Source organism: Glycine max, chromosome 3 (assembly GCF_000004515.6).
Source record: "Glycine max cultivar Williams 82 chromosome 3, Glycine_max_v4.0, whole genome shotgun sequence".
Taxonomy (NCBI): Eukaryota; Viridiplantae; Streptophyta; class Magnoliopsida; order Fabales; family Fabaceae; genus Glycine; species Glycine max.
In genome coordinates, this window is record NC_016090.4 from 32,080,536 (window position 1) to 32,093,590 (window position 13,055).

Sequence of the window (13,055 nt, forward strand, 5' to 3'; positions counted from 1 at the left end):
GACTTTAGCAGCTTGAGCGTATTTGTTGCATCTTTTTGGTTGCACACTCTTTGCTAACAAGAGTGTCACACACGTTCATGTTGTGTTGTATGCTAGATTTCGTATGGTGACCATCTGGGAAGTTGTTGCATTGGTGAATATGTATGACAATCTGAATGATGTGTCAAAGAGCACGGTCAAGCAGCTTGCAGGATATATCACACTTTCACAGGTAATTTGAAATTTTATTAAAAATATATTTTGAGTTGTTTACTCTATATTGAAATTTGTGTTGAGTTTATTTGTTTTTAAAATATGTGCAGTGTTGGATCTACGAGTATTTTCCCTCTGTTGGTTCTGTTGTTGTTGTTGAGGATTATGATGAGAGGAAACCACGTGCCTGGCATTGGAAGTCTGGGAAGGCATTACCAGTATCGACTTATTGTAGGCGGTTGGATAGATTGACGTCTGATGTTGTATGTTGGATTTCATATGGTGACCACCGTGCATTTAGAGAGTTTGAGGTTATCTCTTTATTTTCCGAACATATCAAATGTGGTCCGTCTATTGTCATACATCGACTGGAGAAGGTTGTACGATAGTTTGGGTATGTGTAGACCATTCCTCAACACCATGTTACTCCTTCTCTCTGTATAGAAGGCATTGATGATAGATGGATTTGGTTTTCCGAATACATTGCAATAGTAGGTCAGATATGTGTAGCACCTGGCCAATGTTCGCTGGACTACATGGATTGGTTCTACTTGATATCTCATCCCTTCATGAGTCCGACACAACTTGGGGATCCTCCTAGACATCCGCCCATGCAACACCATGACACATTTGTTGAACCAGATGTTGCTCAGCATACAGTGGTGACAATGGCTATGAATGAAGCACCTAAAGATGCACATGCTGATATAAAGCAGTCTCGACATGTAGTGGTAAAATATATTTTCAAATGTGATTGTTGCTCAATTTATGTGAACATTCATTAACCCTTAACATTATTTTGTTTTTGTTTTTTATAATGTCCTAGGAGGCTTGCCAAGGAATAGTTGAAAGGTTGGAAAAACTGCTGAACTGAAGGAATAGAAGCATACACTGTCACCGAAGGATGCTTGAGGATCGCAAGAGGTGTCACTGCGCAAAGAAATGTCTATGTTCGATCAAGATGAAGGCGACGAATGGAAGACGCATGAATTTTTTTTTTATTTACCTGGTTTTATATAATTTATGGTTTTATATGATTGAACAACGTTATTTGAGTAAGTTGTATTTGAATTTAAAATTAATGACAAATTTACATTATTATGTTTATCCTTTAATAACCTTAACTAGTGAAACCAACTTAATTATTTAAGTAACACTAAATCTTGATTAGTGGATTCAATGTGACATAAAGACACTAAGTAAGTAAATGTGAAAATTTAGTAAAATACATAATTATATCAACCTCGAAGGAAACACGCGTATATTATTGTATTAAATCACAAGCGCACAAGTAAGTAAATGTTCAATCTTCACCTAAATCAACAAATTATGTGTTCAACCTTAACAAATTTGTATACCGTTGCATTCTGCTAATATATGGCGTAAGACATTGCTTTGCCTGATGATGACAATGTATAGACCATAACAACGCTACTGGTGGTAACGGACAACGGTCTCTTAGAAATATCAGTTACATAAGAACATACACATTGAAAATACCATGGGGCAATTTTTTTTTACAATAATTACACAAAGAGGATGACTCATGCATTTACCTTAACAAAATGATTGTTATACACATGACCGATACATATCACGCAATGCACAAAAGAATCTGTTGGTGGTTGACTTTAAGAGGAAAAATGTCATGCTTGGTCGGAGTGAAAGAGAAACAAGGATCAAATTATACCTTGATGTAATGACATATCCCATGTCAGTTATATTCATCCACTTGTCCATGATAACTTGCATGTAATAGTCAACAAATTGGATATAGTTAAAGCAAATTTAATCAAACATAACGTAACAATAAAGTTATATACCATGGATAATTCATCAACAAGTAGGAACCATTTTAATTCCTCAAATCGGTCTATGCCACCAACCAAGTTCATATACTCATCAGACCATTTTGTAAGTTCTTTAAGCAAATGGTTACCCACCAATGATCATGAATCTTCACCCATACCTAATATGGCAACAATTGCACAATATCCATAGTTACCATTAGCTTTGACATCAACAATGTTTATAATGGAAACATAAATGCATGAATGAAATTGATCCAACATCGACATGGTCCTTCTTTGAATTGGTTGCTCAGATGATGATGCACTATGTTTCACTGACGAATTACTATTCTGCACAGAATGTAATGTATCAACATACTCCCAGTATAACGGATCATACTTTGTAGATCTTTGTTGCTTGGTCATTGGCCTCTTCTGAGCACCTTTTGTTCTCACATTTTCTGGAGGAGCACACATAGAGTTTAGATCAAGGTAAGTAATTTCCCAAAGTTTACTCTTTAAAGTAACTTTGCCACAAACATCAAGCTCTTCAAATCGCTTGGATATGGTTTTCATCTCTTCGGTTATACTTACTTGGGGCTCAAATAACCCTTGGTCTGAAAAACTTAGCCTCCACCAAAACATATGGATTGTCTCGAGTGGTATGGTACTAACAACATATTTGGATAGCTCACATGCACATGGAAGACTGTGAGTAGTTCTCATCACACATCCACAACGAGAAGGGTTTTTGCCAGCATAACATACACACTCAAACTCAACAACAATTTGATTTAAAACATACCTTGATACCATGCCAAATAGTCTTTTGTATAAGGTAAATTTAAAAACATGTCTAACCATATGTGTACTTGTCTCAAAAGATGCCTTAATTTTAGTGTGTTGTAGTGTGATCATATTGTTCATGGCTTCCCAAACACTACATAGTAAACAAATCTTTCTTTGTGAGGAATCAACCTTGTTTGGTTGACATAGTAAACAAACATTGGTCATGGTGAGCAAACAATTTCAAACTTCTTAAGGCACTCATCAAACTGTTGCTCAGAAGAACAGTCCACCAAACTCCCCCAGGCTTCCATTACATAATCTCATGCATTTTTTTTACCAACAAGGGTTTTACACTTTGTCTTCACATTCTTATTGATGTGAAACCGACACAACAAATTCGTAGCCTTAGGGAATACAATTTTCACTGCATTCATTAATGTTATATCTTTTTCGATAACAATAACTTCAAGGAGTGCATCACATCTGAGGAAAAGACCTCGAAACCTTTGTAGAGCCCAAAAAATATTATTCAAACATTCTCCCTCCAAATAGGCAAAAGCAGCAGAGAATGTCATCCATGTTGGTGACACGCCAACAATCTCAAGTAACGTCAGCTTGTACCTATTTGTTTTGTATGCATTGTCTATCAAAAATACCAAATTACAGGCATTGGTTAATTTGACTGCATTAGGATGACTCCAAAATATGTCACGCACAACATCTTCATCCTTTAATCTATGCCAATGAATATACTGATCCCATTCATGAAGCTTCATTAGTTGTTGCATTTCAGTATTATTGCCTCTTATGGAAGAACGATAAACATTTCTTGCATTGTATATTTGCATGATTATTGTATAACTATTGACATTGTGCTCATTCAACGTTAGAAGAATATTTCTTAGTTTCACCATTGACTTTGTCATATTAGCAACAATGATTTTCTCATCCTTAGTCAGTCAACCAGTATATGGATATCCCACTAAAGAATTTGTCAATTCATGATTGTGACTCACATATTAAATTCACCATCCATCATTCACCTTCCACAACTGGTTTTGCATGCAGCTTAAAGGAACACCCACATTTTCTACTACAAGTACATGTTCTTACCAAATCCTTCCTCTTGGCCATATACTTATCACTCCTTTCACAACCAATTAAAACAAATGAGGTCCTTCCTCTAATACCATTATTTGTATCTAACCTCATAATCATCGCCACAAATCCAATTTCCTAAACAACGGATCGAGCCCATTGCAGAACATCATCAAGGGTAGCAAACACCTATAATGCAATCCATACAACTTTAGTCTTCAACAAACATTCATTTAATTACTATAATAACAATAAATCATATTAACATCTGAGAAGTAATAAACGCATCAGAACAATCAATATATTTTTTATTCACACCACCTTCGTCTTCATTTTGGTCATTTATATAAACTTCTTCAGACATTACATTATCATACATTCATTGATCTTTGTTCATCTTAACAAAACATTCAAAAATTTCAATGACAAACAAAAAACCCCTAACCACACCATAATTATACTATCATATAATTTTTGTATTTTTTACTACATTTATTAATACAATACATTAAACTAAAATAAAAATGAATAAAAATTTATGTATACATTTTTTAACCCTAAAGACTACTTTCTTACTATACAAACTATAACGATCAAATGAATATTCTGATTATATCTATTTAAAAGTTTTATAATTATTAGTTGTAATTTTTTCTAATTAAACAATTGAATACATTTTAAAAAAACATTTAAATTAAAAAAAAAAATTGTATCTGTATGCTTCGTACAGATTAACAATATGTATACTTCTTAGGGATTGGTATCGGTAAGAATCATATGGATTCTCAATCCGTAAAATTAATTTAACTTACGGATTACCAATCCATATGTATTACGCAAAAAAAAAATGAACACCTTACCTCTGCCATTAATGACCAAACCAGCCAACACCATGACCACCACTTGTCGACCAACCACCAAAGAAGACACAACAACAAACAAGAAACTCTCACAAATTACCTCTCACGGAACGAACGACGGTGAACGAAAAATGAAAACAAGCTCAGACAAAAAATGAAGAAGGAAATAGCTACTTATAAGATAGTGGTATAATAGGCATTTTCAAATTTTTGTTGGGTGTACCAACAAATCTATTGGTGCCCGGAGCAAAATCCTTAGAGGTAACATGGTAAGGCCTAGTTATATTCATGAGAATAATTTTTTCACTGAAAAATGAATTGTGTTTGATTTCCACCACATTTTTTTTCGGGTTAGCGATAGCCACGTAATACAACCTGAATCAGTATCTAATCCTTGGAGATAGTTGTGTCTCTCACTTAGAAAAAAAAAACTATTTTTTTAATCACACTACTTTTTAATAAAATTGGATCATGTGAATATTTTATCATATCTTCTTAAATGTCAATACGATATGGCGATAAAGTAAATATTTATATAAAAAAGTTTTATATTGATAATATATACAATTAAACTCTCAAAAAATAAAAACTAATCTTATCTAAGCAAACTTCCTTTTTGCTCATCCTTTTTTTAGGTAAACAAAACTTTTTTTAAACCCAAAATGGTTGATGTAATGGTATAAGATTTCACATCTTTACATGTAGATGAACGATCTATTTAGTAGGAAAATTCGTATACGATTCCCACCTTATACAAAATTTTACTGGGTTAGTGATATTCACAAATCTTGAGGGAGATTAGTCTTTGACCCAATAGGTTGGGAGACACATGTGATTTTTGACCCACAACAAAAACTCTTCCAATCATAGTGGTGAAACTCGGCCCGATTATTGACCTGATCAAGGTAGTGGGTCAGTGGGTCGGTGAGCCAGTAATTGGTCCGATTTGACCCAGTATATATTAAAAATTTAAATTTATATATGTATCTATTATATATAAGTATATAATTAACATTATTTGAGTAACAAAAGTTCACCCATACTCCAAAATCCAAAATAACAATTGATAATAATGATACATCAAGACGACGTTGTAGAGGTGGTCCATTTTTTTTTTAATTTTTTTATAAAACCAGCCAAGTCAAACTAGTCCAACCAGGATCCGGTACCTAACTGACCGGGTCAATTGCATAATCGATCCAATAGTGGAATCAGTTTGGTTAGGCCACCGGGTCTCGGTTGGATCGGGTCAAACAGGGTTTCACAACTATGCTTCCAATTCCTCTTACAATAATAGTTGTGAAACCCAGCTCGGTCATTGACCTGGTCGAGGTAGTGGGTCGGTGAGCTAGTTATTGGTCCAGTTTGACCTAGTACATATTAAAAATTCAAATTTATATATGTATCTATTTTATATAAGTATATAATTAACATTATTTGAGTAACAAAAGTTCATCCATAATCCAAAATAACAATTGATAATAATGAGACATCAAGACGACGTCGTAGATGGTGGTCCATTTATTTTAAATTTTTTTATAAAATCAGCCAAGTCGAACTAGTCTAACCGGGATCTGGTACCTAACTGGTCAGGTCAATTGCATGACCGATCCAATAGTGGAACCAGTCTGATTAGGCCACCGGGTCTCGGTTGGATCGAGCCGAATAGGGTTTCACAATTATGCTTCCAATTTCTCTTCCAATCATAGTTGTGAAACCCGGCCTGGTCATTGACCTGGTCGAGGTAGTGGGTCAATGGGTCGATAAGCCAGTAATTGATCCGTTTTGACCTAATATATATTAAAAATTCAAATATATATATATATATATATGTATATATATATATATGTATGTATATATATATATATTATATGTATATAATTAACATTATTTGAGTAACAAAAGTTCATTCATACTCCAAAATCCAAAATAACAATTGATAATAATGAGACATCAAGACGACATCGTAGAGGTGATCCATTTTTTTTTAATTTTTTTATAAAACTAGCCAAACACACTGGTCCAACCGGGATTTGGTACCTAACTGGACGGGTTAATTGCATGACCGATACAATAGTGGAACTAGTCCAATTAGGCCACCAGGTCTCGGTTGGATCAGACCGAATAGGGTTTCACAACTATGCTTCCAATTCTTCTCTATTTAGAAAGTTATCTTTTATGCTTCTAGTTGAGAAACTAAAGATTTAAATCATTAGTTTGTTTAAGTAACTTCTGAAGTCAAGTCTTATGAATGAAAAAAAGTGATCTAAAGGAGAAACTCACTGAAGGTGTCCTTACTAAACTTAGTAAGCATTTCATATCAATATTGTGGTTTAAAAAAAAAGTTTAGAGACCATACACATATTTAAAATATATAATTTTTAACAATTAAATAGTTAATTTAAGTTTTGAATTTCTATCTTGTTATTTTAGTTTATAAAACTAAAGATAAAGAGAAATCAAATAAGTTTCTCTAAATTTTCTTAATTTTTTTTAAACATTAAAAATAACTTCTTTTTTTCATTTTTATCTTTAATTAAGAGACTTAAATAACAACAATAACAAAAGTTTAGGGACCAAATGAAAAAAAAAAACAAATTGATTAATTTCAATTACTTAAATGAAATCATAAACAATTTCAAGAAACTTATGTGAAATTTGTTAACCAGATATAATTTTTAGGGATTAAATTAATCATTTAATTTATATCATTGATAATTTTCTTGTCAAAAAATGAAACCACAATAAGTGTTTATTTTACCGCTACTATTCCTTTCTGTAGAGTTTCTCCAAAACCGCTTCGATGTTCTGCGCGCGTCCCACCAATACGGTGACGCATCCGTCTTTCAAATCTTCTTCTGAAATGCAAACCTCCATTTCCCCTTTTCTCTCTCTTCACCCTCAGTCTCACTCGTTCCTTCCTTCCACGCGCCACACTCTCTCACTCTCCGCGCCACAAAGCTACGCGCCTCCCTCTTCGCCGCCGCTACTGATCCACCCCAGACCGCCGCGTTTCGATTATGCCCCTTCCTACGAGACGCGTCCGAACGGTATATACCTCAAGCGCAGGAAGGTAGAACTTGCGCGCCAAGTGTTTGATGAAATTCCCAAACGAGACGTTAATGCGTGGAGTACCATGATCACCGGTTTCGCGCGCAATGGAATGCTGAGGGAAGTTTGGGAGTACACGAGGTTGATGTTAGAGGAAGGAATAAATCCAAATTTGGTGGTAATGACAGTTATTCTTGATGTCATAGGAAAATTTGGTGGTCGAAATTTAGGTAGGGAGGCTCATGGTTTTGTGTTGAAGATGAATATTTATTACAAGGAATTGTCGATTCAATCGGCGTTGATTGATATGTATTGGAACTGTGGTGATGTTGGCTCAGGGAGCCGGGTTTTGTATAGTGTGATGAAGAGGTATGGTGATTGTTGGATTGGATTGATGTCGGGTAGACTTGAGGTGGAAATGAGGTCTATTGTTCGGTTGAAGAGGTTCCGGCCTGGTGCTGTTGCGGTTGCTTCTTTGCTTCCGATTTGTGCACAATTGAGGGCTCTGAAGCAAGGGAAGGAGATTCATGCTTATGCTTTGAGACATTGGCTTCTGCCTAATGTGCCGATAGTGTCTTCCTTGATGGTGTTGTACTCCAAGTGTGGCATGATTGAGTATTCCTTGAGATTGTTTGATGGAATGGAACAGAAGAACGTGGTTTCATGGACTGCCATGATTGATTCGTGTGTTGAAAATGGACATTTGTGTGAAGCAACTGGTGTCATGAGGTCAATGGTATTGACAGAGCATAGACCGGATACAGTTACCGTGGCTAGGATGTTGCGTGTTTGTCAGGAGCTGAAAGTTTTAAAGCTTGGGAAGGAGGTTCATGGGCAGGTATTGAAAAGGGGGTTTGTGTCGGTCCATTATGTTGCTGCCGAACTGATTGATATGTATGGAATTTGTGGATATGTTGATAAGGCGAAGTTGGTGTTTCGTGCAATTCCTGTAAAAGGTTCAATGGCATGGAGTGCTCTTATAAGGGCCTATGGGTACAAAGAATGGTATCAAGAAGCAGTTGACCTTTTTGATAACATGATATCAAATGGTTGCTCTCCAAACCGCTTCACTTTTGAAGCTGTTCTATCTATTTGTGATAGAGCTGGATTTGTTGAAGATGCTTTTAGGATATTTGATTTGATGTCCAGATATAAAATTGATGCATCCGAGGAACACTGCACTTGCATGATTCGACTTCTTACCCGCTATGGCAAACTAGATGAGGTTCAAAGATTTGTTGAAATGAGTTCTTCCTTATAGCTGAGGGCGAGAGGCAGTAGGACTTTCTTTCTCCTTTGAATGTTCTATAGATTATTAACATTCTTAACCTATGTTTATTGATGAGTTACCAGTAGCTGTTCAAGGTGACAGTGAGTAGAAATGTAATTTTCAGCTAGTGATCTTTAAGTTGTAAGTATAGTGTCATACTCAATAGCATAACTGTATCAAAATTGTAAAGTTGCTTGAATTAAACATAGAATTGGTTAAATGGTTTGGTTTGCTAGAAGCAAATCTATTTTTTCAGTTGCCATTTGCCAATATTTAATGATAGACTATACCCGGCAGAAACATACTGGACTGATGCAATAATCCAGGAAGAGGAATTTATAACTGAATATTATTATGGATGATAAATAATATCATTGGTATTATATATGCTTCAAAAAGATTCCTAGAGAGGAGTTTATATCAGAAAACCTTAGCTATTTTTAGATAAAGGATTTAACTTTAGGAATATAAATTTTTAGCAGTTTTAAAGTCCCTTGAGAATTTGTTTGGAGACACAACACAGTCATTTGAAAAATTCCAAAGTATTTTAGTAAGGCTTTTCATTACTCAAAATAAAGATTCAAAATTCCATCACGGACCTCATTCTTCTCTTGATATATGCTTCATCTCATGATGCTGCAGCTTCTAAATTCACCTTCATAAATCTAGAAGTTGAGCACTGAATTTTTATCTACTCGCCAAGAAGTAAAATAGTATTTTACAATACGGGTTTGACTGCATTTTTATTTTTCTCTTACTATTATTTTCTTTTTCCTTTTTGTAATCTTTGTTTGATAGCTGTTATAATCTTGGTTTAAGCTTGATCTATACCATCATCTTTGATCAGCTCTCTATGCCATCATCTATCATTCTCACTTGTCAAATGTATGACCATGACTACGAAATCAAATAATTCTGGAATAATTTTTGTATGTTTTATAATTGCTGTTTTCCTGTGATGATGATTCATGGATACTTAATATGCTTGTTAGTTGATTTGAGGAGTCCAATATGGTTGTGAAGATGATACATGGATACAACCCAAGCCTTCAATTTGCATTTAGGTTATCTCATTTTCTGATGGTTTAGCCTCCGCAATCCTTCCATTTTTCCCTCTATTTGGTCCTGTTCCTACTCTTTGATTTCATTGTTTTGCTTTGTTGCAGAGACTATCCAGATTTGTGTCCTTGCAAGCCAGTGATTATTCCTCCAAAAGAAGTCTCAATAATTTACCCTCAAAGAAATTGTCACCTGGTGATTATCTCTTTCTGCATAGTCCTCTACTTATTAGTACCTCAGGTGGTGGGAGGATTTTTTTTATCAGCAAATATTAATTATTAATTTGTTAACAGGAGGAACAAACTGGCGACCATTTCATCCTTCTTAACGATCCAGCCAACATTATATCTCTTAAAGGAGGGAGGGTTGTGATAAACCCTGCAGGTAACACAATATATTGAGACAGAGTACAATTGCATTTGTAAGATGAAGAAGAACAAGGAATGACAGGAAGGTATCATGTGGTCGATGTTACTTCTATTCTATTGTTCCATCCTCTGTTTTTTCTTTTTGTTACAATCAAGCAGGCCATTGTTAAATACTGCGTGTAATTGAATATGATTTTGACACCAAGATAATGTTCCACCCTTCATCTTCAGCTGCAAAATTTGTCTGCTACATGTGAGAATCAAGAAGAAACTCGTTTAGTTTTCATTATCTACAACAAAAATGATGGTCTTGAATGGGAGACTCATTTTTTACTCCATGATTGTGCCGGCCAAAGAAGATAGTTCTTGGGAGACTAAAGGTCTGTTTGAGTAAGTTTTTCCAAAACTACTTCTAGAAGAAGAATATAAGAAAAAGAAAAATGAACTTTTCCATAAACTGAAATAAGTTTTCCATTAACTAATTTTATAAATATCCTCTCATCTGAAGCTATATGAAAGACTTTCTATAGATTAAATCATGAAAAACTCATTTTAACTTATAAAAAAACTCTCTTTTTTTCTCTTAAAAGTGCTTTTAGAAAAATGCATCCAAACAAGTCCTAACATCGAGGAAGGTAACTAACCGAATACCAAACGTACAATCCAAATCATGCGTTTCAATTCACATTCAATCAGGCGAAATATGTTGAAACACCCAACACAATTCTATGTTTGAATCTTCGTTGATGGTGACCAAATACTAAATTATGTGAAGTGAGGCCTACGCGTTTGAATTCTTCTAGGTCAATCAACCAAAATTATCGGGGTTAATGACAAATATTTAAATTCCTTTTAAAATCAGTTTTAACCAAAACAATTATAAATTCAAACACAATCGCTGTAAGAAAAGAAGATAAAAATGGCTAAAGGGTAATCATAAAATGAACCTGCAATTTAGGGTTTATCTCCTTAAAGCCCGCACTACTAACCCTAGATAAAGGCAACACATAGCAAATTCAGAAACAGCGTTGACCTAAGAATCGACCAAAAATAAAAAGCGAGATGCGTGTATGTAAATTAGTGACAAAGATCACACAAAAATAATAATAAAAAAACTCTTACAGTAGTGCGTAGGTACATAGTAACCTAAAACATTACACACCAAACAACAACCTTTGCTGGATTGGATCCCTCGTTTTTTTTATTTATTTTAAAAGCCTACCCCCAAAGTGGTGGGATTGGATTGTTCTTCAAGAGTCCTTTGAGGAAGGCGCGTCTTGATCGGAGGACTTGGCGGCGGCGGCGGTGGTGGTGGGAGGAGGAGGAGGAGGAGGGTTGCGACCGAAACGCGTGACGAAGATGTTGATGAGGCTGTAGAAGTGGTAGAATAGTTGGGCACTCACCAGCACTATCAGGCACAAAACGACAAAATCCATTTTGAAACGCCAAGAGGACGAAAGCACCAAAGCGGAAGGTGAGGGGAAGCAGCAGCACCAAGCTTTTAAAATTGGGGAAAGACTTAATTGCAGTTTTATGTCATGTATTTGAATAGACAAATACCGTCATTAAATAATCAAATTCGTTTATGAAGATATGATGTGTGCATAAATTAGTCCTTCTCAGAAATAAAATTTTAAATTTAATATTTGATAATTACTCATATAAAAAATTTAATGATAAATTAATCTTTAAATTTTAAAATTTAATATCAAATTTATTTTAAAAAAATATAATTTATTATCAAATTAGTTCTTAACAATTATAATTTAATGATAAAATAATCTTACAAATTTAATAATATGATTAATTCATTCAGAATCAATTTATCACAACATCACACATTGAAAATAAATTTAACTATTTATCCAACTAACATTGAAGAAAAAATTTGTAATATATTTTGTAAAATTCATATTGAGTAATATTTTCCTTCCACCACGACAAGATTACAATAGTCATACATGTGACACTCTCTATCCTGATATACATATTTATATAATAAAATACATGGAAATGTGAAATTACATAAAATGATTTTATTCAATAAACATAAAGGAGTTCACATGGGTAAAAGGTTCACATTCGCGTTAATCACAAAATTAAAAATTTATCAATTAAGGATATGAAAACATTTCTGGCTCAAAATAAGGTCGTCCAAAATTCTAGAGAATGAGCTAAAGACTCAACATGTGAAACAAAAATGATAAAAACTACATGTTCAAAACTTCATGTAATTAATACAGAAACTCATGCCTCAATGTCACATCTTATCAAAGCATTGTATCCTAGCATCCTCTAACACGAGGTTCTTTAAAGTCATTCAACTAACCATTTTCTCCCACGAACACAAGGTTCGAGATCATCACATGATTCAAACACAAATAACACACAAGGAGTGAGTTATCACATTCCTAAACAGGTGGAGATAAAGGAAAGCGCGCACACACACATAATATAAGTATAACAAGCTCAACTTAATACAATTCACATCATTTTACTACTCATTGCATGACATCACTTGTCCCAAGGATTTAATCACAACATCACATTCCACACCTTCATATTAATCACATGTTTA

At 34.4% G+C, this 13,055-nt stretch overlaps 1 protein-coding gene across 2 annotated transcripts; it reads left to right on the plus strand.

The window, feature by feature from the left end:
• The first annotated feature begins 7,467 nt into the window (after positions 1–7,467).
• LOC100780947 (pentatricopeptide repeat-containing protein At1g71460, chloroplastic) lies at positions 7,468–11,993 on the plus strand. 2 transcript variants are annotated; one of them, XM_041013984.1, is made up of 3 exons: positions 7,468–10,114; positions 10,217–10,304; positions 10,403–11,993. In XM_041013984.1, the coding sequence occupies exon 1, from the start codon at positions 7,533–7,535 to the stop codon at positions 9,039–9,041; it is 1,509 nt and encodes a 502-aa protein (XP_040869918.1). In that variant the 5' UTR covers positions 7,468–7,532; the 3' UTR covers positions 9,042–10,114; positions 10,217–10,304; positions 10,403–11,993. The 2 variants fall into 2 exon arrangements, with proteins under 2 accessions (XP_040869918.1, XP_014629172.2); XM_014773686.3 differs by having other exon boundaries at positions 7,486–9,057.
• The last annotated feature ends 1,062 nt before the right edge of the window (positions 11,994–13,055 follow it).

Excerpts from the sequence above, each read along its gene's own strand:
- LOC100780947 (XM_041013984.1), top strand. The coding sequence starts at position 7,533 with ATGTTCTGCGCGCGTCCCACCAATACGGTGACGCATCCGTCTTTCAAA.